This window comes from Gobio gobio (assembly GCF_949357685.1).
Source record: "Gobio gobio genome assembly, chromosome: 17".
In the NCBI taxonomy this organism is placed as follows: Eukaryota; Metazoa; Chordata; class Actinopteri; order Cypriniformes; family Gobionidae; genus Gobio; species Gobio gobio.
In genome coordinates this window covers 34811182-34833076 of record NC_137110.1, presented here as the reverse complement: position 1 = coordinate 34833076, position 21895 = coordinate 34811182, and the positions used below count along the sequence as shown (strand labels likewise).

General features: G+C 40.1%; 1 protein-coding gene across 1 annotated transcript in view; it reads right to left on the bottom strand.

The window, feature by feature from the left end:
- The window catches only part of tns1a (tensin 1a), a gene marked incomplete at its 5' end in the record, with an annotated part of 114394 nt that extends 110601 nt beyond the window's left edge, over positions 1-3793 (bottom strand). Inside the window, one exon of the mRNA XM_079841012.1 lies at positions 3698-3793. Within this exon, the coding sequence (XP_079697138.1) occupies positions 3698-3793 (96 nt within the window). The remainder of the gene's footprint in view (positions 1-3697) is intronic.
- Positions 3794-21895: the final 18102 nt, after the last annotated feature.

The following is a 21895-nucleotide window of genomic DNA, read 5'->3' as shown; positions in this document are numbered from 1 at the left end:
TGCATAATTCTCTCGTCTCAGAGGGATATGAGGGGGGGAAAGTATCATAATTTGAATATACTAACGGGTTTCTACTGATACAAAGCCTAATGCTAAATCACTGAAGTTACCCTTTAATTGAAAAATCTTTTTTCCCCCCAGCCCTAAAGAGGAGACAGCTTTCCAAAGTGCATGGTCAGTTTGAACCCGACAGTACAGAGGCACAATATTTCTTGATTATAGTTCTTGAGTATCTTTGTATTCAATATTCTGTGATTTCTGTATTTTTCCCTAAAAGGTTTCCTGGTACCAACTACAACAGGGATGTCCAGTTCTGCTCCTGGAGGGCCACCATCCAGCAGTTTAGCTCCAATCCAAACACACTTGAATTAATCAAGGTAATTAGCTAATCAAGGATCACCACAATCCAGGAGCAGGATGGCTCACTGACATCATATTCAAGTCAATCATTTTGTCTATATACAGTTATGTATATATCCAACTTTCTATAGTGCGTCATGAATATGAGGCCGGAATGCCCAGATATAGACTGAAAGTCATGTGGGAGGAGGCAGTGCCTCTACTGCACTGTGACTGGCTCATTATCCTGTCAAACAAAGATCTGTGAGCAAGTTGGTTCTTACCTAGTGCTCAGCTCAGTTAAATTAAATCTGACACAGTGTTCACCAAGGATTTGTTGAATAAAGATCTGAAATGAAAGTGACTTGTAATGATAATATAAAATAGCTGAACAATAGTTGTAACAGTAAAGCTACAAGAAATATGCTTTTTTTATAGTTATAATTTAAGCAGTAAATGAGATTGATCAGTATGAGATTTTGATGCGACTGTTATTCAATAAATTGTATTTTAATATAAAAATAAAAATACATATTTAAGCATTCTTATTTTTTTATAGTGTAGGCCTAAAGTATATAATGTTTCACTAGCCGGGAAACCATTTAGACAAATTAAATGTAACATGAAATTACTTTGGACTAAAAAAAATTAAAACAACAACAACATTGACTAATGTGGTTGCCGGGAGAGATGTGTGGGAGCCTTCATAAAACTCTTAATATATGGACAGTTTTTTTCAGGGTTAAAAGATAAACATGCATCCCCATGGATTTCAGTCCTTCTCCCTTTTTTGGGCCACTTTTAACCCTCCTCTTCCCCAGTGAGAGTGATCAATACATCTGGGATGGAGTCTTTTGATCTCTTTTGACTAAATTAAATAAGTTCTGGAATGAATGAGCTGAAAGATATTTACTGAAGGTTGAAGGAAGGAGAATGGGGGAAGGGAGGTTTTATTATCCAGTACACCCAACAGGGACAATATCCAATGAGCAACCTAAGGTTAAATGTATTGCTCAAGGGACATTAATGATAGTTGAGCTCAGAGTGTCAGATTAATGGATCCCATCAAATAAACTCAGCAAAAGAAAAAATACTGGATGCTGCAATTTTGTAAAATTAAAATAAGCTACAGATCATTATTGGAAAGGGTGTAAACAACGTTTTTCATGCTTGTTCAGTGAACCATAAACAATTATTACACCCACCTGTGGAACAGTCCATAAGACACTAGCAGCTTAATGGTGGTAGCTGTTACAAGGTCACAGTTGCAACAATTTAGGAAACTGAAGAGACCTTTCTACTGACTCTGAAAAACACCAGAAGACAGATGTGTTGCTCACCTGTTGTGAACATGCCATAGGTTTCTGCTAGGAGGCATGAAGACTGCAGATGTGGCCAGAGCAATAAACTGCAATGTTTGCAATGTAAGATGCCTAAGTCAATGCTACAGGGTGGCGTGGAAAACATTCCAGGATTTTTCTCCACATCATAGACTTCCATGGCAACCAAAATGTTGAAGGTCCCCCAGACTAGGAATAGGGTCTTATCAAGGGAAACGATTGGTCATAAAAAAAATATATATATATATACTTTTTAACCTAAATTGCTCATCTTGTGCTGCTCTGCGACGTGCCACGGATTGCACAATTACGTCGGAAAGGTCACGCTAGACGTAGGCGGAAGTACCGCCCCAAGCTAACGTAGGAGGACTAATACAAATGCCCTTTACCAAAAAGACACTCCATTATCAACATCAAAATCGTCCGACATCGTTGTTTTACCTTTTTTTTGGCTAAAGTGCGTTTGTATTAGTCTTCGCATGTGCGCTTTGTAAACAAGGGGGCGGTATTTCAGCCTACGTCTATCATGACCTTTCCGGCGTGATTACGCAATCCATGCCACGTCGCAGAGCAGCGCAAGACGAGCAATTTAGGTTAAAAAATAAATCATTTTTCTTTTCTTTTTTTAAATGGCCGATCGTTTCGCTAGATAAGACCCTATTCCTCGTCTGGGATCACACAGAGCCTCTGGCGCCCTTTGAAGCCCTTTGAAACTGCATTCATTTGGACCTTCAATATTTTGGTTGCCATGGAAGTCTATGATGTGGAGAAAAATCCTGGAATGTTTTCCTCAAAAAAATTTATTTCTTTTCGACTGAAAAAGAAAGACAAGGGGTGAGTAAAATATCAGGAAATTTTCATTTTGAAGTGAACTAATCCTTTAAGACATAACCGACTGTGTTTACTAGGATATTTGCCAAGACGGGCATTATGACATTTCATCTGCATTTGTCCATTCAAGCAAAAAAAGAAGCGAAAAAGAACTCACTCTATGCACGCAATGAATGTGTGTGCACAGAAAACTTCACCACAGCACATGAGTACAGAAATGAGTTCTCTTTCGCATCTTTTGCGCTTGAATACTTAAATTGGCAAACGGTGCGTCAATACATCATATCGATAATCATTTGATCAATGTATCGTTCTATATCTATGTATTGTTACACCCCTAGTTAGGATATTGCCATTGGTTTGATGACTGAGATTTAAGTGTTGTAAAGCACAGTAGCTGAAGAAGGGGGCATCAGTGGGGATGAGGGAAAAGTGTCTACAAAGAGCAAGAAATGGTGATGTGTTGCTGTGATAGCTGATGGGGAAATTGGATTAATAACACTGGGTTATGGTCTTGGCAGGAGCTGAAGGATGGGAACGTGTGCTGGGACAGATTGAAATTTGGGGGTGGGGTGTATGGAACGAGAAAAACAGTAGTTCTGCGGCAGAAGGTTTTTTTTTTTTTTTGCAGACACATCAGCACTGAGTAAACCACTGAGACGTGTAATGAGCAAAATAATGAAAACTTGACCCCTAATCCGACCATTCTCATTAACTTCGGACCAGGCATCTCACGCTACAAAGCTAGCAGGCATCACCAAACACTCTCCTAACATGCTGGGGTTGGTTAAGCTAAAACACCACAAAACTCTATTGCACTAACAAAACCAAACAATTTGATGCAAAAGGTTCACAATGTACCCACAGAATTACTCCTTCCTTAATAATGACAGCCATTAACTCAGCATAAACCTAAGGGACCATTTGCAGCAGTGCCCTTTTAATCTCTAAACATAGAAACAGGAAAAGACTTCACAAAGTAGATTGTACTAAGACAGTTTTTAACATACTGAGAGGCTGAAAACCCACTATCGGTAAAGGAAGGCTGAAACAGCAAAGATGAAATAAAAAATGTAGCATGTCGGAATGAACAGGCTGTTGTCTGGTAGCACTCGCAATCAGTTGTGAAAGGTGACCCCAGTTTGTGTGTATGTATCGGAGTGAGTCAGTGCAGTATGCAGCCTTACCTTATCCCTCCTAGCAGCTCTCAATGGAAAGAAACAAGAGAAGAGGAACTTCCCCCAGCTTATCACTGCTGCCAGACACCAGTTCAGCCGGGCCATGGTTGCCTCCTTCTGTCAGTCTTTTGCTGCCTTTAAATCACCCTTTCTGTCCTCTGTGTATTCTCCAGGTAAATCCAATAACAGAGAACTGATGGGAGAACAGACCCTTTTAGCTGCAGAGCAGGTAGCAAGAATTACCCTACTCTTGCTCGCACACACGTTACCTTACTCAGTGGATGCTGCAGCATTCTGTCTGTCGAAGGAGGATGAAGAGGAAAGAGGGGAGGGTGTGAGAGAAAAAAAGCAGAGAGAGGGAGGGAGAGAGAGAGAGAGCGATGGACATGCAGTGGGAAAAACTAGAAATAGCAGAAAGGCAAGTTGCTTTTGATGAGGAGGAGGTAGAAAAGGAGTAAAATGTTTGAGAATAAACTGAATGCGTGCAAGAGAGGAATGGGCTTTTGAAGGAGAAAACAGTTCAGTGATTAACAGGAAAAATAAGGCAGCACAAGAAAAGAGAACGAAAATACGATAGGAGGCAGGATAAGATACAGAAAGGATGGAGTAAAAGAGAGGGAGAACGCAAGAGGGAGACTGAGTGAGTGAGGCAGAAATGAACTGAATTTCAGTCTCTGAATGTCATCACACAGCCGCACACGCACACAGACACATGCACGCACTCTCACACGAGGCTGTACGAAGAAGGGGAGACAAACAACGTGCCGTGTGCAACTGGGTTTCTGTGAAAAAACATTTCTGTGCGTTTTCTTTTTAGTCCATTTGTGTGCCTGTGTGAATGCATGTGGGAGCTCTGTGTAAAAGCTCTCTGGTGTCAAGTGCTCATCCAACTGCAGGTGCACCGCACCACTGCAGAGTCGCCACGCTTCACTAACAAACGTATCCTCACACTGCATAGAGGGGGGTGGGGGTGGGATTAGTAGAGAGCAAGCAGAGACCGAGAGAAAAAGAGATGCCAAAAATTGTAGAGAGGAAAAAGCAAAAATGGGGGAAGAGATACAGACACATATTCACACTCTATTTATTCATTTGCCTCCACATTTTTTAGCTCATTCCTATTGCATGTACTCTCTCTAAAATGACAAATTCCGTGAGAGAGTGAGTGAGTGAGTGAGGACTGCAGATGCTTTTTAACCCAGCTGCAGGATCTACTTTATCCAAGCTAAATCCATCATCAAATACAACAGACTCCTATAATCACTGTGCCGCCATATTGACTGTGCTGTCATATTCAGTTTGAACATCAGGAGCTTTTTTAAAAATGAACAGACCATGTGCCAGATCAGAGAAACATGCATCTCCCAATGCTCCCTTGCCAATAAAGCTGCCTGTTACCATATTGTAGATGACACATACCACGAATTTGCATTGCAGATCTGAATTGATCTTATTCACTTTGTTATAGATTTCTTTGGGGGCTTGAGAAATGGGCTTCATCAAATGGATGAGGATTACTGAAACAAATGTTTGGGAGGAGCATGTTCATCTTATCCTGCCAATCATAATGCAAGAGTAGGCATATTACACACTAACCTCTTCACACTACTTTTCGTGATGCACTCGTATATTCCCTTCCCACATTCTTGACACAACAAAGGTTTTATTTAGCAAACAGGAGGTTACTAGTAGGTTAGTATGTCTTAAATTAATGTAAACAGTCGAGAAAGACAACACATGTATTTTGGATTCACGCAATATGTCTTAAAGTGACAGCAGACTGATATTCCTGCTGCCGGTGTTTTGTAAATCAAACAACAAAAGACAAGGAAGTCACTGCTCTAAACTGAACAGCTTTTGTAACTTTAATAATGATTAATGTTCATTTAATTCATACAGTGAATATTATATGCAATGCTTAGATTTGATTCCTTTATTACATTTCTGTATCTGAAAACTGTGCGCCATTTCATTGTCTTTTGTTGTTTGATCAACATAAAAAACACAGAAAGCAGGGATATTATTCTGTTGTCACTTTAAGACCAAAATACATCTGTGTTGTCTTTCTTGACTGTTGACAGTCACTTAAGACATAACCTACTGTTTGCTAGGATACTCGCCAAGATGGGCATGTTGACATAATTTGCCCATGAATTTGTCCGTTCAAGCGCAAGTGTTATGATCCCGGTCTGTGTTCCCCTGTCTTGGTTTTGCGTTTATGGACTCTTGTTTTGAAGTGTGTTCTGTTCCCCATTGTTTCTGTGTTTACTTCCTTGTTCAGTGCCCTATGCCACCCTTTATTGCCATAGTTGTCATGAAACATCGACTGATACTGAACAAGGGAAACAGGTATAAATTCAAGATAACAAGGCAAGGAGAGGATGGAGCTAATGAATAAATATGACGACTATCGAGGGTAACTATAGCAACAAACAGGGTGGCATAGGGCACTGAAAAAATATACTAAGTGTATTTTTATGATAGCTATAACTGTAAAGTGACTATTGTAATGGGGTAATAAAATGAAGGCTAATATAATTAGACTGTTTTTGTTTTTAATTATTTTCACTTTTAGTTTTGTGAATTTAGTAATAAAATCATAGTTTTTGTTTTGTTTTTAGATACCAAAAAAATGAAGAGATATGATTTTTTTTTTTTGTTGCCATATCACCAATCCCTACTCACGTGTGTGTTTGCTCTTGCGCATACATCATTATGCGAAAGGAAGCTCGCACTCCAGACTGAGTTTAACATGTTAAGGACCTTTGCTGTTAAGGCTGTGGGTTATCGTTAATAATGTTGTAAATAATATTCAGTTTCTGGCACAGACCGATCATTTTGTTTCATAAGACCTCAATGAATCGTCTGGGGCCATGGGTATTAATTTTGTTTTGCCTGTATATATATTTTGACTCTCAAAGTGACAGTAACCATTGACTTGTATTTATATGAATCACCAAGGACTACGGTTTCAGCTAAAATTCTTCTTTACATTTCTACTGAAGAAAAAAAGCTTTTGATGGCCCGAGGGTGAGTAAATTAACTGCAAATTTTCATTTTTGGGTGAACTCTCCCTTTAAATAGTTAAAGGGATAATTCACCCAAAAATGAAAATTCTGTCATCATTTACTCACCCTCAAGTTGTTTCAAACCTGTATGAGTTTCTTTGTTCTGCTGAACACAAAAGAAGATATTTTGAAGAATGTTTGTTACAAAGCAGATAAAGCAACCATTGACTACCATAGTATTTTTTTCCCTACTATGGTAGTCAATGGTTGCTCTATCTGCTTGGTCACAAACATTCTTCAAAATATCTTCTTTTCTGTTCAGCAGAACAAAGAAACTCATATAGGTTTGGAACAACTTGAGGGTGAGTAAATGATGACAGAATTTTCATTTTTGGGTGAACTATCCCTTTAAGTGAAAGCATTAGATACAGACCCATTACAACAAAAACAGTGACATAACTCACCTGAGTTAAAAAGGAAATGGGGTCACAGGACGGGAGTACATGTGAGGACAAAACGCAGTAGGTGTCCGTTTCCTATACACTCTCAGGAAAAAATGGTACAAAAGCTGTCGCTGGGTCGATTGCTGTCAATCGATTAAAAAAATAATTAATCACACAGTTTTCTTTAATTAATTTTGATTAACAAAACCTAACATTAAAGTTTTTAATAGATTTATATTGTAATAATTTCACATTTAATCTCCAAATTAATGTAGAAACAACACAAAGACAGTAGCCCATATTTTAAACATTTGTTTAATGGCATCTTTTTATGGATGAAGGCCAGTATAACCGATACCATACATACAATACTGCTACTAATGTCTTTATGAAATAGTTTTTCCCCCCTCAATTTTAGCCATTAATTATAAGCATTCAGCATTACAGTATAATTGAAAGCTATATATATTTTAAATTTATTAGGAATTTAAAACAACTTTTAATTGAAGTGAACTACAATCTTCACATTAACCCATTATAATAAATGTCACCTTTAACCAGGGGCGCCGCTAGCAATTTTAGGCCCTATGAAAGAATATGAGGTTGGGCCCCCTCTAACACACCCATTCTGCACCAAACATATACATGCCAAGCTAGCTATCCAAAATCTAATACTGACCTATTACTCGAGCTTTCTCATTCTGTTCAACGCTGCTCGCTCATCCCAGAATGCACAGTGTGACATGTTGGTTCAAAAATATGTGAAATAAGTAGCCTAGGGCTGTCCCCGACTAAAGTTTTTTTATATAGGCCTACTAGTAGTTGTTCATTTATGTCATTCGTTGACTAAGCACTTTTATTAATTTAATTATGTAGCCCTGAGTGTTTATTGCCCCTTTAAGTGTTTCATATAAATATTGTCCCTTTAAATTTTGAGCTTGGTAGTAGAGTTCTGATAATAAGCACTACAGTGACATGATAATACTGTTGCGATGTATTTTGAGAAAAGAGTTATTGTTGCGAAACTTAGCTTCACCAATAGAGGGCACCCTAAGCGCTACACTAGGCTGAGGATTGGTCACTGACGCGAGTAGAGTAAAAGAGCGCTCAGTATGTTATGAGTGAATGTGAGTGTACACTCTACAGAGAGTGCTCCTGATCTAACCTGTCGTTTTCATATCTTCAAACAGAAATAAATGTGTTGCAGAAAGGAAGAACACCGCCTCATTCTTGAAAAGTGTAACAATTACATAAATATGAGAGAATTCTAAACCCGAGCGTTTACGTAATATATTAATTTATTACCGTAATGAGTAGGCTACCGATATATTATCCCCACTCAAGCGCATGCATTAAGCTTGCCACAAAGAACTGGCAAAAGTAGCCTATTAATTATGAATTTGTCAAAAATAGCAAGGAGACATTTTAATTGTTTATTAATAAACTCTAGAGTTTTCTGTGTCAGTGTCAGCTGAAGGTGCTGACTCGCCATCTCCGCAGTAGCAGACGCCAAGAAAGAAATGCACAATTTATTACAGAATCAGAGAGTAGCCTATTTCTTTTAGTTTTGAATTGTTTCGTTTAAAAGTAGACATTTCACGCGACATATTTCTAATGTCTGTGAGATGCGCTCCAGTTCACATGCAATGCTATTAATGTTGCTGACGCCTCCATGTCATGATCATATTGACTGCTATATTTCCTAATTGTTTATTAAATCCAGCCAATTGGTTTATGAAACATTGATTAAAATTAAGATAAAATGTATACAAAACTAAATAAATTTTAAAGAAAAACTTTATGACTTTAGGAACCAAAAGTGCTCAAAATCCATTTCCCCAGACATATGCGCATCTGATTATGTGCCTTAGCCTACTCATGCTGCTCACTTTTCATAATCAACATATGAAATTAAAATAATAATAATAATAATAATATTTAAACATAGCCTAACTATGAAACTAAATATGCTACGTTTTCTTTAACCCTCTGCCCGAAGAAGTCGTCGGCGCCTTTTGATGGATTTTTTTCCTTTATGACAGCGGAAACAATTCACAATACTCCGTTATTTTTTGCGATACAGATAAGTGCAAGACATAATTATAAACTATAAACTGTCTACTTTTATTTGTGTACACTCACAATATCAACATAGGCCGTGGACTCAGGGAACTGATTATTTTGCACTCCACTCCAAAGGCTGTCTTCATTACACAAATTTATTTTGTTTATTAAACGCAAAGTTTTTCATTTCAAAAGCATTTCTAAATTCAGTTTATATTTACAACAAACAAAATTCCAAGCCAAAATAACAAAGTGGTAAAAAAAAACCTTTGAGTTACGACCATCAAATTCATACATTTCGCTCTTCTCTATGTGGCATGCGTCACAATAACATGGCGTAAGTAAAAGTGGATCATTCTTTACAGATGATGGTATGTTTGGACAGAAGACGAGACAGAGTTCTTTATTAAACTCATAAAAGACAATAGAATAGAAAATGCCACAATTGACTTTTAGAAAATTTGTGTTGTGCAAATCTGTAATGGACACGCGGCTACTGGTGCGCTATGGCAGGACTAAACCATTTCATGCAGATACAGGGGGGTGATCGGTCAATATTGATGTTTACTTTTTGGTCAATGGGGATATTTAACTTTTATTGCCAAAATAAGTAAATCAAAGATATCATTCATTTTATTATTATTTGAAATATACTCAATGATTATGGTTTATATAGTGTATAATATAATATTTTTTTAATAAGTTTTCACCTATTTGTTGGGGCCCCTGTCAGCCCCTGCCTTTAACTATGCCTTTTAATATATCACGGTTTAATTATTTTTCTTTTGGCCCAGTCAGACCAGATCAGATTTTTACTTGACATGTCAAAATGCACAAAAAGTTATTGTTTTCGTTGTTTTTTGACCGATGTAACCTTGCTAAACAGCGCTTTGAGATTTTCCGGAAGGTCTAAGAGCTAGGATATACAGAAATTGAATAAAGTTATCAAACACTTCACAGCTTTCACAGCCTTCACTGCAAAAATTATACATTGAATATAGATTAATCCTTATTAAAGCTACAAATGTTTTCAGTCAAGAGCAGTGAGTGATATTCTCTTTTTCTTTTATTCTTTGATTAAGATTAATGACCTACATAACAGTAGCAGGTTTATTAGGCTGCTGTCATTTTAAGACCTGCAATTCTGATTAGTTTTACTAGGGACAAACTCCTAGACATCAGAAATAGCACCACAAACAACATTTTGCTGACTTTCGAGCATTCAGACTTTTTACTGGAAATTCTAGTCGGAGTTCCATGAGACGCAAATGTGAAGTGATCTTTTGTGCTGGTGAAATTCCGACAAACAAACTGTTACTCCTCACCCACACAAACAAGGACTTCTCAAACTATGCTGCTCTTTGCTTCACGGAAACCTGGTTGAATGGAGCCATTCCGGACAGCACGTTACATCTAACGGGTTTCCAGCTGTTCAGAGCAGATCATGTTGCGGAGGTGTCACGGAAAACAAGAGGCGGTCTTCTCCCAGCCTACAGGCAGAAACTTAAATCTGCTAAACCTGTAGTAAGGACTGTAAAAAGATGGACCAACGAAAAAGAGAGGGCACTACAAGCCTGTTTCAGCTGCACTGATTGGAGTGTTTTTGAAGCCATAGCCACTGATCTGGATGAGCTACATCAGTTTCTGTGAGGACGTGTGTACCCACCAGGACTTATTTCACATGACAATGACAAACCCTGGTTCATGGCAAAACTCAAACAGCTTCAAGAGGATGCCTACAGGAGTGGAGATAAAGCCTTGTACAAACAGGCCAAAACACAAAGGAGACAAGAGATGCTAAGAGAAGCTACTCTGAAATGAAACTCTGAAATCACCGGCTACAAGACACCATATCCCCACACTGTGGCAAATCAACAACTGGCCGAAGACCTGAATGTGTTTTAGAGCAGTTTTGAAAAGCACAGTCTCACACCCTACACCCACTCTGACCATCTCTCCACACAACCATTAACACCCCCTAACCCCTCCCTCCCTCTACTGCATTTCAGCCTGCACTTGAGATCCTTGAGGAGGATGTATGTTGGGTATTCAGGAAACAGAAGATAAAGAAAGACAATGGCCCAGATGGTGACTCACCAGCCTGTCTAAAAGCCTGTGCTGACCAGCTGTCATTCATCTTCACGCTGATCTTCAACGGATCACTGGAGCTGTGCGAATTCCCCTTCGACTTCAAACACTCCAAATGGCATCCCTGTACCTGAGAAACCAAAAATCACCGGACTTAATTACTACAGACAAGTTGCTTTGACATCTGTGGTAATGAAGATATTACAGACTAGTGTTTGGCCACCTGAAGGACATTACTGGCTCCTTGCAAGCCCCTCTTCAATTTGCTTAGCAGGCAAGCAGGTTTGTGGATGATGAACCACACACTGCAACATCTGGACAAACCAGGGACTTATGCAAGGATACTGTTGGTGGACTTCAGCTCAACACCATCATCCCAGATATCCTCCTGACTAAACTAACCCAGCTCTCTGTACCCACCTCCATCTGTCAGTGGATCATCAACTTTTCCTACCATCTCTCAGGACCTGAAGTGGGACACTCACATTGCACAACCTTCAAGACTTGGATATCTCTAGAGTGAAGAAAGAGGCAGGTAACATCATAACAGACCCCTCTCACCCAGGCCACAGCCTGTTTTCAATCCTGCCCTTAGCCAGACGTTACAGATCTCTGTGCGCTAGAATATCTAGGCATAGGCTATCTCCTCCTGAAATAGCTAGCGCACTAATTACTACCTGTTTTTATTATTTATAATTCAGTACTCTTATGGTGTTTGTGCCACCTGAAAGTTAGGCAATACATAGATCTGTAAATAGATATTTTTATTTATGCAGTTGTATGTACTGTTCATAATGCACACATCTGTACATAAGTCTTCTGATCGATGTATATTACTCTATTTTTAAAATTAATTTATTTAAAGGTTCTTTCTATTCTCTTGTGTTATACAAGCATGTATGTATGGCGCCTCAAAAATACTTTTTATAAAACAATAAAAACATTATTTATAATAACACTTTACTTAAAGGAACAGTCTACTTTTTTTGAAAATAGGCTTGTTTAACAACTCCCCTAGAGTTAAACAGTTGAGTTTTACCGTTTTCGAATCCATTCAGCCGATCTCTGGGTCTGGCGGTAGCACTTTTAGCATAGCTTAGCATAGATAATTGAACCTAATTAGACCGTTAGCATCTCACTCAAAAACGACCAAAGAGTTTCGATATTTTTCCTATTTAAAACTTGACTCCTCTGTAGATTCATTGTGAAAAGTTGTGATTATCTAGGCTGATATTGCTAGGAACTATACTCTCATTCCTGCGAAATAATCAAACTTTGCTGCCATACCATGGGTGCAGCAGGCACAATGATATCATCAGTGATCAGGCGCTGCGTAATATCATTGCGCCTGCTGCACTCTTTGGTCATTTTTGAGCAAGATGCTAACGGTCTAATCAGATTCAGACTCAATGTTCCTTTAAGCTTTCACTGTAATAATTATGATAATGTCATTTTATCCGATGCTTATTACTAATTATTATATACATTATTAACGCTTTTACTGTCGCTATTCCAGAATACAAAGAAGGGCCTGAGTCCTGCATCGATTCAGTCTTCCATGTATTCTGTAGCTTATAGAAACTAAAGATTTTAAAGCATTTAATCACTGATCCTGCACCTTATCTTGGCATTGTGCTGTGCATTTTGTAAATAAGAGGCTGATAGAAGACATCACAGGTCCAAAATACTTTTAATAGCCATTCAGGGTACTGGGCAATAAAGCTACCAGAAGAATCTTCCAAACTGACAATATTCAACACTATTCGGACGATACAGATTTTGTCATCTTTCATTTGTCATAATTTCAGCTCAGTCAAAATCGCAAAATTAATGAGACCTACAACGGTCTAAATGGTATTGAAGGTCTAAATCAGGGTTCCTCAGATTCGGTCCTGGAGGGATGCTGCCCTTCAGAGTCTAGCTCCAACCCTGATTAAACCGAGTTTGAGGAACCCTGGTCTAAATCAGCATCAAGGATATTCTGGTTTACAGAAAAACCAAAAAAGAACATGACAACCTGTACACAATGCTGCAAAGGTTTTGTGAGAAAGGAGTAAAACTCAACCCAGAGAAAAGCATTGTGGGTACTTATTAGGAATGCCACAATATAATATTGAACCATTCGGTACGGCATTCACGGTTCAATACGCGCTTGTGAATTGCGTTTTTTTTTTTCAGTTTTGCATTTAATTAATTATTTTTCTACACATTCTATAATTTGCCTCCATCCCAATACTGAACAACGCGACATACATTCACATCACTCGTTAGTGGTAGAGTTATACTCACGGAACACTATAGTTATTCACAATCACGAAAGTTCATTATTTGCATGCGTTTTAAAGCCTTACCGGTTAAACATTTAATTTGCACACTAAAAGCCTGTCAAAAACGTGATTACTGGATTAAGTAGTCTTACTGCGCTAATACTGTCACACACAAGGTTAACATAAACACAGTCGGTTATGTCTAAAGTGAAAGTAAAATCGGCGTGTGTCTGTATATTAGATGCATGCAGGTCTTAAATTGACAACAGCGCAGTCTAGTGAACACGCTGTCCTTAAAGGGACAGTTCACCTCTAAAATTATGTCATTATTTACTCACTCTAATATTGTTCCAAACCTGTATTCATTTCTCCTGTTGAACACAGACAGTTAAATACCAGACAGTTGATGGTAGCCATTGACTTCCATATTATTATTTCCTACAAAGGGGACCAGCAACTGGTTGGTTTCCAACATTATTCAAAATATATTTTATGTCCAACAAAAGAAAGAACTTTATTCAGGTGTAAAACAACTTGAGCACGAGTAATTGATGACAGAATTTTCATTTTTGAGTGAACTATCCCTTTAATGTTAATACAACAGCAAAAGACAAAGAGGAAATCACTCACTGCTCTTGACTGAAAAACTTTAATACAGTAGCTTTAATAAGAATCAATGTACGTATTTATAGAGTATTGCAATAAAAAAATAGTATTTTTTCTCCTTAACCTCTTGCTGTTCCTGTCATCTAAAAATAGAATAGTAAAAAACTGATGTGACAAGCCATCAGAACCGAACCGAACCGAAAACCGTGGTTAAAAACCAAGGTATGATTGAACTGTGGATTAACTGTATTGTTGCATCCCAAGTACTAATACATTTCGCTACTTTGGACACTTTGCTTAAAGGAATCAAGCCTGATCCCGAAAAGTTCTCAACGATTAAGCTCATGGAGCCACCAAAGAACAAAGCAGAACTTGAAACAGTCCTGGGAATGGTAAATTACCTATACAAGTTTGCACACTGCTTATCGGACATCATCACACAACTTCATTATCTCTTTAAACAGTCCAGCGAGTTTTATGGGATTTGCTGCATGACATGGCATTCCGCAAAATTAAAGACCTCATAAGGATAACCTTGACCCATACTATGACCCACAGAAAGAACTCCACCTTCAAGTGGACGCATCAAAATATGGCCATAGTGCAGTCCTGTTGCAAAATAGAAAAACACTCCGCTATGCATCAAGATCACTGACTTAATGCGAAATTAGATACAACATGTTCAAAAAGAGAAGTGACCACGACTTCAAAGAATGATTCTGCAACTACAGAAATAGGCCTACAACATCGCCATCACACACCATCCAGGTAAAAGATTCCTATGCCAGACACTCTCTCTAGAAAATCCATAGTGACAGAGACAATTTTAGTGAAGGAATGGTTGCAGTTCACATGGTTTACAAAAGCTTACCAGTCAGTGATGCAAAACTGCAACAGATCCATGCCGAGACTGAGACAGACAACCAGCTTGTCCAACTCAAGAAGGTGATATATGGCCTGGGGAGAGGAGACCGTGTCCTGCAATGTCCTCCCAAAAGTGAGAAAATAATCATACCCATTTCACTCAGTGAAAAAATGCTCACATGCATTCACATCAGTCACGTGGGCAAAGAGAAGTCTCAGAAAAAACATGAGATGTGTTATTCTGGCCAAGCATGTGCAAACAGATTAAACACATGATCAAAAGATACGAAACATGCCTGGAAAGACGTTCAAACACTTAAGAGCCCATGATTCCTCATAACACCAACCAGACCATGGCAGGTAATAGCTTCAGACCTCTTCCCCTGGAACAACAAAGAATACATAGTTACTATAGACTGCCTCTTCAAATTGGACAAACTTAACACCATAACGTCTGCCACTGTCATAAATAAAAATGTAATCATGGCATTTCAGAGAAAGTTGTCTCTGTCAGTGGTCCACAATATCAATACAAGGACTTTGAAGATGTTTCAAAATCATGGGCCTTCACAAAGCCAAGATGGACAGAAAATATCCCTTTCTCAGTTTATATGAATAGGAGTATAGGAACACACTCATGACAACTCTAGCCATTGTGGCCTAATGGTTAGAGAAGTTAGACTTGTAACCTCAGGGTCGTGGGTTCGAGTCTCAGTACCGGCAGGAAATGTAGGTGGGAGGAGTGAATGAACAGCACGGTCTTCCACTCTCATTACCCACAACTGAGTTTTCCTAACCCCCATGCGCTCCTCGAGTGACGTACTTGGCTACACGTCACCTCACTCACTTAACTTCAAGTTGCCTGCCCAGCTTCTCGTGCGTCGTAGACTACGATCTATACTGCCTACCACCAAAAGCCAACCAGTTTGTTCGCATACAAGAGAATGGCCTTTGGACACCAGCTGTTGTTTTTCACCCTGACAATGCACAAAGATCTTATCATGTTTCCACTTCAGAGGGTCAGGTGTATCACAGAGACCGTTGTCATCTCAGCACAAAAGAAGAGTAGGTGGAAAATACCCACACTTCTGCAAGCACAGAGGATGAAGAGCAAAACAGCAATACTCTCAGAATGTCTCAGGTGCATACAGAAGTACCAGCACTACATCTAAAAGACAGAGATTCAACCTTCCATATAGCATACCAGATCAGGTCAAGCTGTGCGACCAAGAATAATTCTTGATTTTTGTAATTTGTCTGGGGTGTAGGCGGATCACTGCACCTATTAAAGAAATGGAAAACAAATCTGGTATGAACTGTCTGAGAAATAATGGACATGTTGTTCATGAGTATGTAGTGCATATTGTGCTAGTGTCAGTTTTGTTATAAATGTTTGGTGACATGCAGCAACATATGTGCTTATGCTGAAGTAATTTGTCAACGGGTTTGGTAACACTTTATAATAAATGTATTATATTTTAGTTAAGCATTAGTAAATAGTTAAATCATCATTTATAAAATATTAATAGACATTAATAATCAGTTTATAAATAAAGCTATAAATGCTTTATTCTTGAATTATAAGCACATCTATAATGGGTTTAATACAAGTATTTTCATACTTTATTAATGGTCAATTTGTCATTTCTAAATTAACTATTACATTATTTACAGACCAGTTATTTAGGAGTTGTCAGTGGTTCATAAGATAATTTAGAAAGTGTAAGAAAATAAATAATTAACTATTTTTACTACATTCATAAACTACATTTATACATATAGTAATAGTTACTCAGTGTGTTAATATATGCTTTTTTTATCATGTATTCCTTCTTCAACTCATGATTAATTCAGATTGTTATAAAACATTTAGTAGTTGTCAGTTAACTATTTTTTGTGAGCTCATTTCAAGTGAGGAATATTTATGCATTGTAAAGTTTTTACAAAGATTTATGAAGCTGTAAATCAAATAAAGATTATTGGCTATATGTGAGCATCACTGTATTGTGTTGCGCTCCAGCTGCAGATGCTCATGAAATCCATCAGTCAAATACAGAATATTTAATCCTGTCACTTGCATTAAATTGCAAATCTACTTTCTTTTGGGTGGAACCAACTAAATTTAAATTCCAACTCATGAACAATTGCGGACGCTGGCTTTCTAAAGAGGACAAATGTTGGAAGATCCTTTCAATGTAAATGTAGTGTCATATGTCCACTAGAGGTCACCAAAGCCCACAATTTTTTTATTTACTTGGAAGAGAACGTAGACGAGCTTAACAGGAAAGAAAAAGGAAACTTCCTCATTTACCAAACAGAATGTCAAAGATTGGCATATTTTTGGAGGATGAAAGACATATGTAGCCTGCTGAAGTGGAATTAAAAGCCTTTTGCCAAAGTTGCAGAAATGGAACAATCCTGATGTGGACAATTGGTTTAAACTTAAAAATAAAATTAAACAATCAGTGTTTTACAGGTACACTATAACGGTTAAAAAACAAAACTGCATGCATTTGCAGGAACCTTGTTTTGGTTGCGTTTTGGATCTCAAGCTGACTAGCTGACTACATGTTACTGTACATCAACTCTGTTTTGTCTGACAGAGTTGACTTGTAAGCTGATGGAGTTGACAAGTGCTCACAAAACTCTTTATATAGTGATATACATACATACATACATACACACATACACACACACACACACACACACACACACACACACACACACTTTATTTTAATGTGACGTAGTTACATGTTACTTCATGTACTGTATATTAAATTATGCATAGTTAATAACCCTAAACCAAACCCTAAAGCCGTGTTTCCACCGCAGGAACTTTCCCCAGGAACTAAGAACTTTGGGGTGGTACTCAGTGTGTTTCGACCACAGGAACCAGGGTCTAAATAAAGTTCCGGGTAAATATTTCCCCCATATTACGGCCCTGCTCCCGAGGTAGTACTTTTTCAAAGTTCGGGAACTTTCGGGGGTGGGACTTGGGCGCTGAACATGCTGATTGGTTGAGCTCACGCAGCATTTTATTTCAACCGGCAAAGTCTTTTGCGAGGATCGTTCTGCGTTCAGCAAATATCAGTCTTGCTCTTTCTGTCCGATGGCGCGCGTTTGTCTCAGCCATCTCGCGGTCAATGTCCGTAATAGCTGATAATAACATACTTTGTCTTATTTTAAATCAAGCTTAACAAGCTTTCAGAATACGTATTAGTGCTCGTCTCTTCCGCAGTTTTGTTAATGATCTCTTAAGTAAACCAATACATAACCAGCAAAAGCAGCGCTGCTTGAATCTCCTCTATACTTCTTATTGTTGCAGACAGTATCGCACAAAAATTACTGTCCGTCGCTGACTGGGAGGAGCAGTCGCGCCGCGCGCAGTCCTACATCACCGGACTAATTTGCCTAATCTTCTCGGTACTTTAGACCACAGTGGAAACGCAGACAGCTACAGGTCTGGAGGGGAAAAAGTTCCTGTAAAAAAAGTTCCTGGTACAAATTGTTCCGGGAAATTTCGGTGGAAACAGGGCTTAACACACACACACACTTTATTTTAATGTGACGTAGTTACATGTTACTTCATGTACTGTATATTAAATTATGAAACCAAATAATTTAAACCAAACCCTAACCGTAACTCTATAGTAAGTACATGTAGTTATTAATATTACTCAGTGCGGTAACACTTTATTTTACAGTGTCATTGTTACTTATGTTACATGTATTTACTGTAGTAATAACAATTACATGCAACTAACCCTCATCAACCAAATTCTAATCCCACCATAACCCTATAGTAAGTACATGTTGTTAAGTAATATTACTCAGTACTTGCATGTATAATTAAAGTGTAAACCTTAAATTAAAAGGGTTACACTTAATTTTAAGGTGTCATTATTACAGTGTAATTATATATTTAAAGCTTCACTATGTAACTTTTCCGTCCACTAGCGGTCACCTGTTCAAAACAAAGGCGTAGTTTGATGACGCCACGTTTGAGCGCAGAATTTTAGGACATGTGGTCTTCACCTCACAGCCGGTGGAAAAGAGTCAGGATAGGACTCGGGCAGAAATCATGTTTATGGATGCGATTATTAACATTACTGTAGTATGAAGCAGAGCAGGACCGGGTGTTGTGGAACTGAGCAAGGCCGCAGGAGCGATTGAAAAGCGGGACTGTTATTATGGCATAGTCGCCGGTGGGACTTTTATTATGACACGGTCGCCGGCGCCACTTCCTCTTTTCCAGTCATGAGTATGAGGTAATGCAACTCTGTTTATCGTATTAGATATGTCTGAGTGTGTTGAAAAGGAAGTTATGACGTTCGCTCGGCGGCTGCTATGACACTTGTTCACACTGCAGTGAGAGTAAAGCGTTTCTGCAAAATAAAACCGGAAACCGAGGATAACGCAGATATTGTTACAAACAGAGGTGACACGGAGAACAGATGGCAGAGGTAAACAGAGTTTATTAAGCAGAACCAGGAAGTCAGCAGATGTGGAGAGTATCAGAACTGTGAATCCAGTAGAATGGTGATGGCAATGGGTGATACTGTCCTTTCTTGATTGTAGGTCAACTTGGAGAACAGGATGATGGAGCGATGGAGACAAGGAGCCAGGAGATGAGACGAGGAGACACTCAGGAGACTTGGGAGAACAGGTAGGTAACACAGGTGAGTCCGTGGAAGCAAGCAGTAGCGTGAGCATGTGCAAATGAGACCGGACAGTGACTGAGTGAATGTGTGGGGCTTAAGTGCAGGTGGTGATTGCAGTGATAATGACGTGCAGGTGTGTGTGATCAATATTCGGGTGACTGTGAGCGTTGTGTCTGGGAGAGGGTGGAGCCTGGCGTGCTTGTGACATTGTGACGTGTTGGTCTGCTGCAGGATAGTGAAGGGGCCAACGAATCTGGGACTCAACTTCTTGCACTGCAGACACAGTCTGATGTCCCGGTTGACAACCAGACCTTCTGCCCAACCTGGAACGTAGGAGCTTCTAAGCGGTGAAGGTCGGCTGTGAAGTTGATGATGGGCCGAGTCCCAGACCCTCTCACTCTCCCGGAACCAGTAATCAACCACAGGGACATCGGAGGGTTCCCCTGACCACGGGAAGAGGGGAGGTTGATAGCCGAGCATGCACTGAAACAGGGTGAGGCCGGTAGTAGGCTGACGGAGTGAGTTCTGTGCGTACTCGGCCCATCCTAGGAACTGGTTCCAGGAGTCCTGGTGGCCATGACAGAAGGTACGGAGGATCTCCTGGATCTTACGTTCCGTCTGCCCGTTCGTTTGGGGATGGTATCCAGACGAGAGGCTGACGGTCACACCTAGGAGGGAGAAAAAGGCTTTCCATACCTTGGATATGAACTGGGGACCCCTGTCCGATACTATGTCTTCGGGGATACCATAGTAGCGGAAGATGTGATTGAACATTAACTCCGCAGTTTCCAGGGCAGTGGGTAATTCTCTAAGTAGGAGTAGGCGGCAGGATTTGGAGAAACGGTCCACCACTATGAGGACGCAGGTACAATTGTCTGAGACTGGGAGATCTGTGATAAAATCAACCCCTAGGTGTGACCAAGGGCGGTTGGGAATGGCCAGAGGATGGAGCTTTCCAGCAGGTAGGTGACGTGGATTTTTGAAGACGGTCTTGTGGGTCTGGAAGGCTTCGGTGGCAGATGGGGTCCAGGACAGAGACTTGGGCTTGTTGCGTAGGAGACTGGTGAGTGGACTGGCGATGGAACTGTAAAGATGGATGAAACGACGATAGAAGTTGGCAAAGCCGAGGAATCTCTGGAGTTCTTTGACTGTGGAGGGAGTTGGCCAGGACCGGATGGCTTCCACCTTCCCCTCGTCCATCCGGATGCCACTGCGGTTGATGTTGTAGCCGAGAAACTGCACTGAGGGCTGATGAAATTAAAATTTCTCGGCTTTGAGGTAGAGCTAGAAGCTCCTCAGGCGTTGGAGGACCTCCGCAACGTGGTGGCGATGTTCGGCCAGGCACCGGGAGTAGATCAGGATGTCGTCGATGTAGACCAGCACGAACTTGTGGAGAAACTCCCGGAGCACCTCATGGAATACGGAGGGGGCGTTGGCGAGTCCATAGGGCATCATAAGATTTTCGTAGTGGCCGGTGGGCGTGACAAAGGCGGTCTTCCACTCGTCCCCCTCAAGTATTCGGATGAGGTTGTACGCGCTGTGGAGATCCAACTTCTTGAACACAGTGGCACCACGGAGATGTTCCAGGGCAGCAAGCCTCCTTCCTTCTTTGCCACGAAGAAAAAACTCGAAGCAGCAGGGGAAGTAGATGGATGGATGTAACCTTGCTCCAGTGCCTCCTTGATGTAATCCTCCATGGCCTTCTCCTCCGGAGGTGAGAGGGGATAGATCTTTCCTTTTGGCACTGGTTTACCTGGCAGCAGATCGATGGCACAGTCCCATGGCCGATGGGGAGGCAGCTTGGAAGACTGTTGGGGACAGAAGACGTCGCTGAAGGGGGCATAGCAGGAGGGAACATCCACGAACGTCTCTCTACAGGACTCTCGATGGACGTGGCGTAGACGGGGAGATCTTGGGGACGAGGAGAGGGACGTACCGGTGGAGATGGGAAGCAGTCCGGGAAACAGCTGTCGCCCCACTTCAGGACCTCTCCTGTCTTCCAGGAGATGACTGGGTTATGCTGCTCTAACCATGGGTGCCCTAAGATGATGTCAGCGGTGGATTCCTCCAGAACCAGCAGATGTAAACACTCCATGTGGAGGATTCCCACTTGCACTCCGATGGGGCCCATGGAGCGACTAACCTGCCTCCGACTGAGGGGTTTCCTGGTTACCGACTGGATCTGGTAGATGGTCGAAGTAGCAGTCGT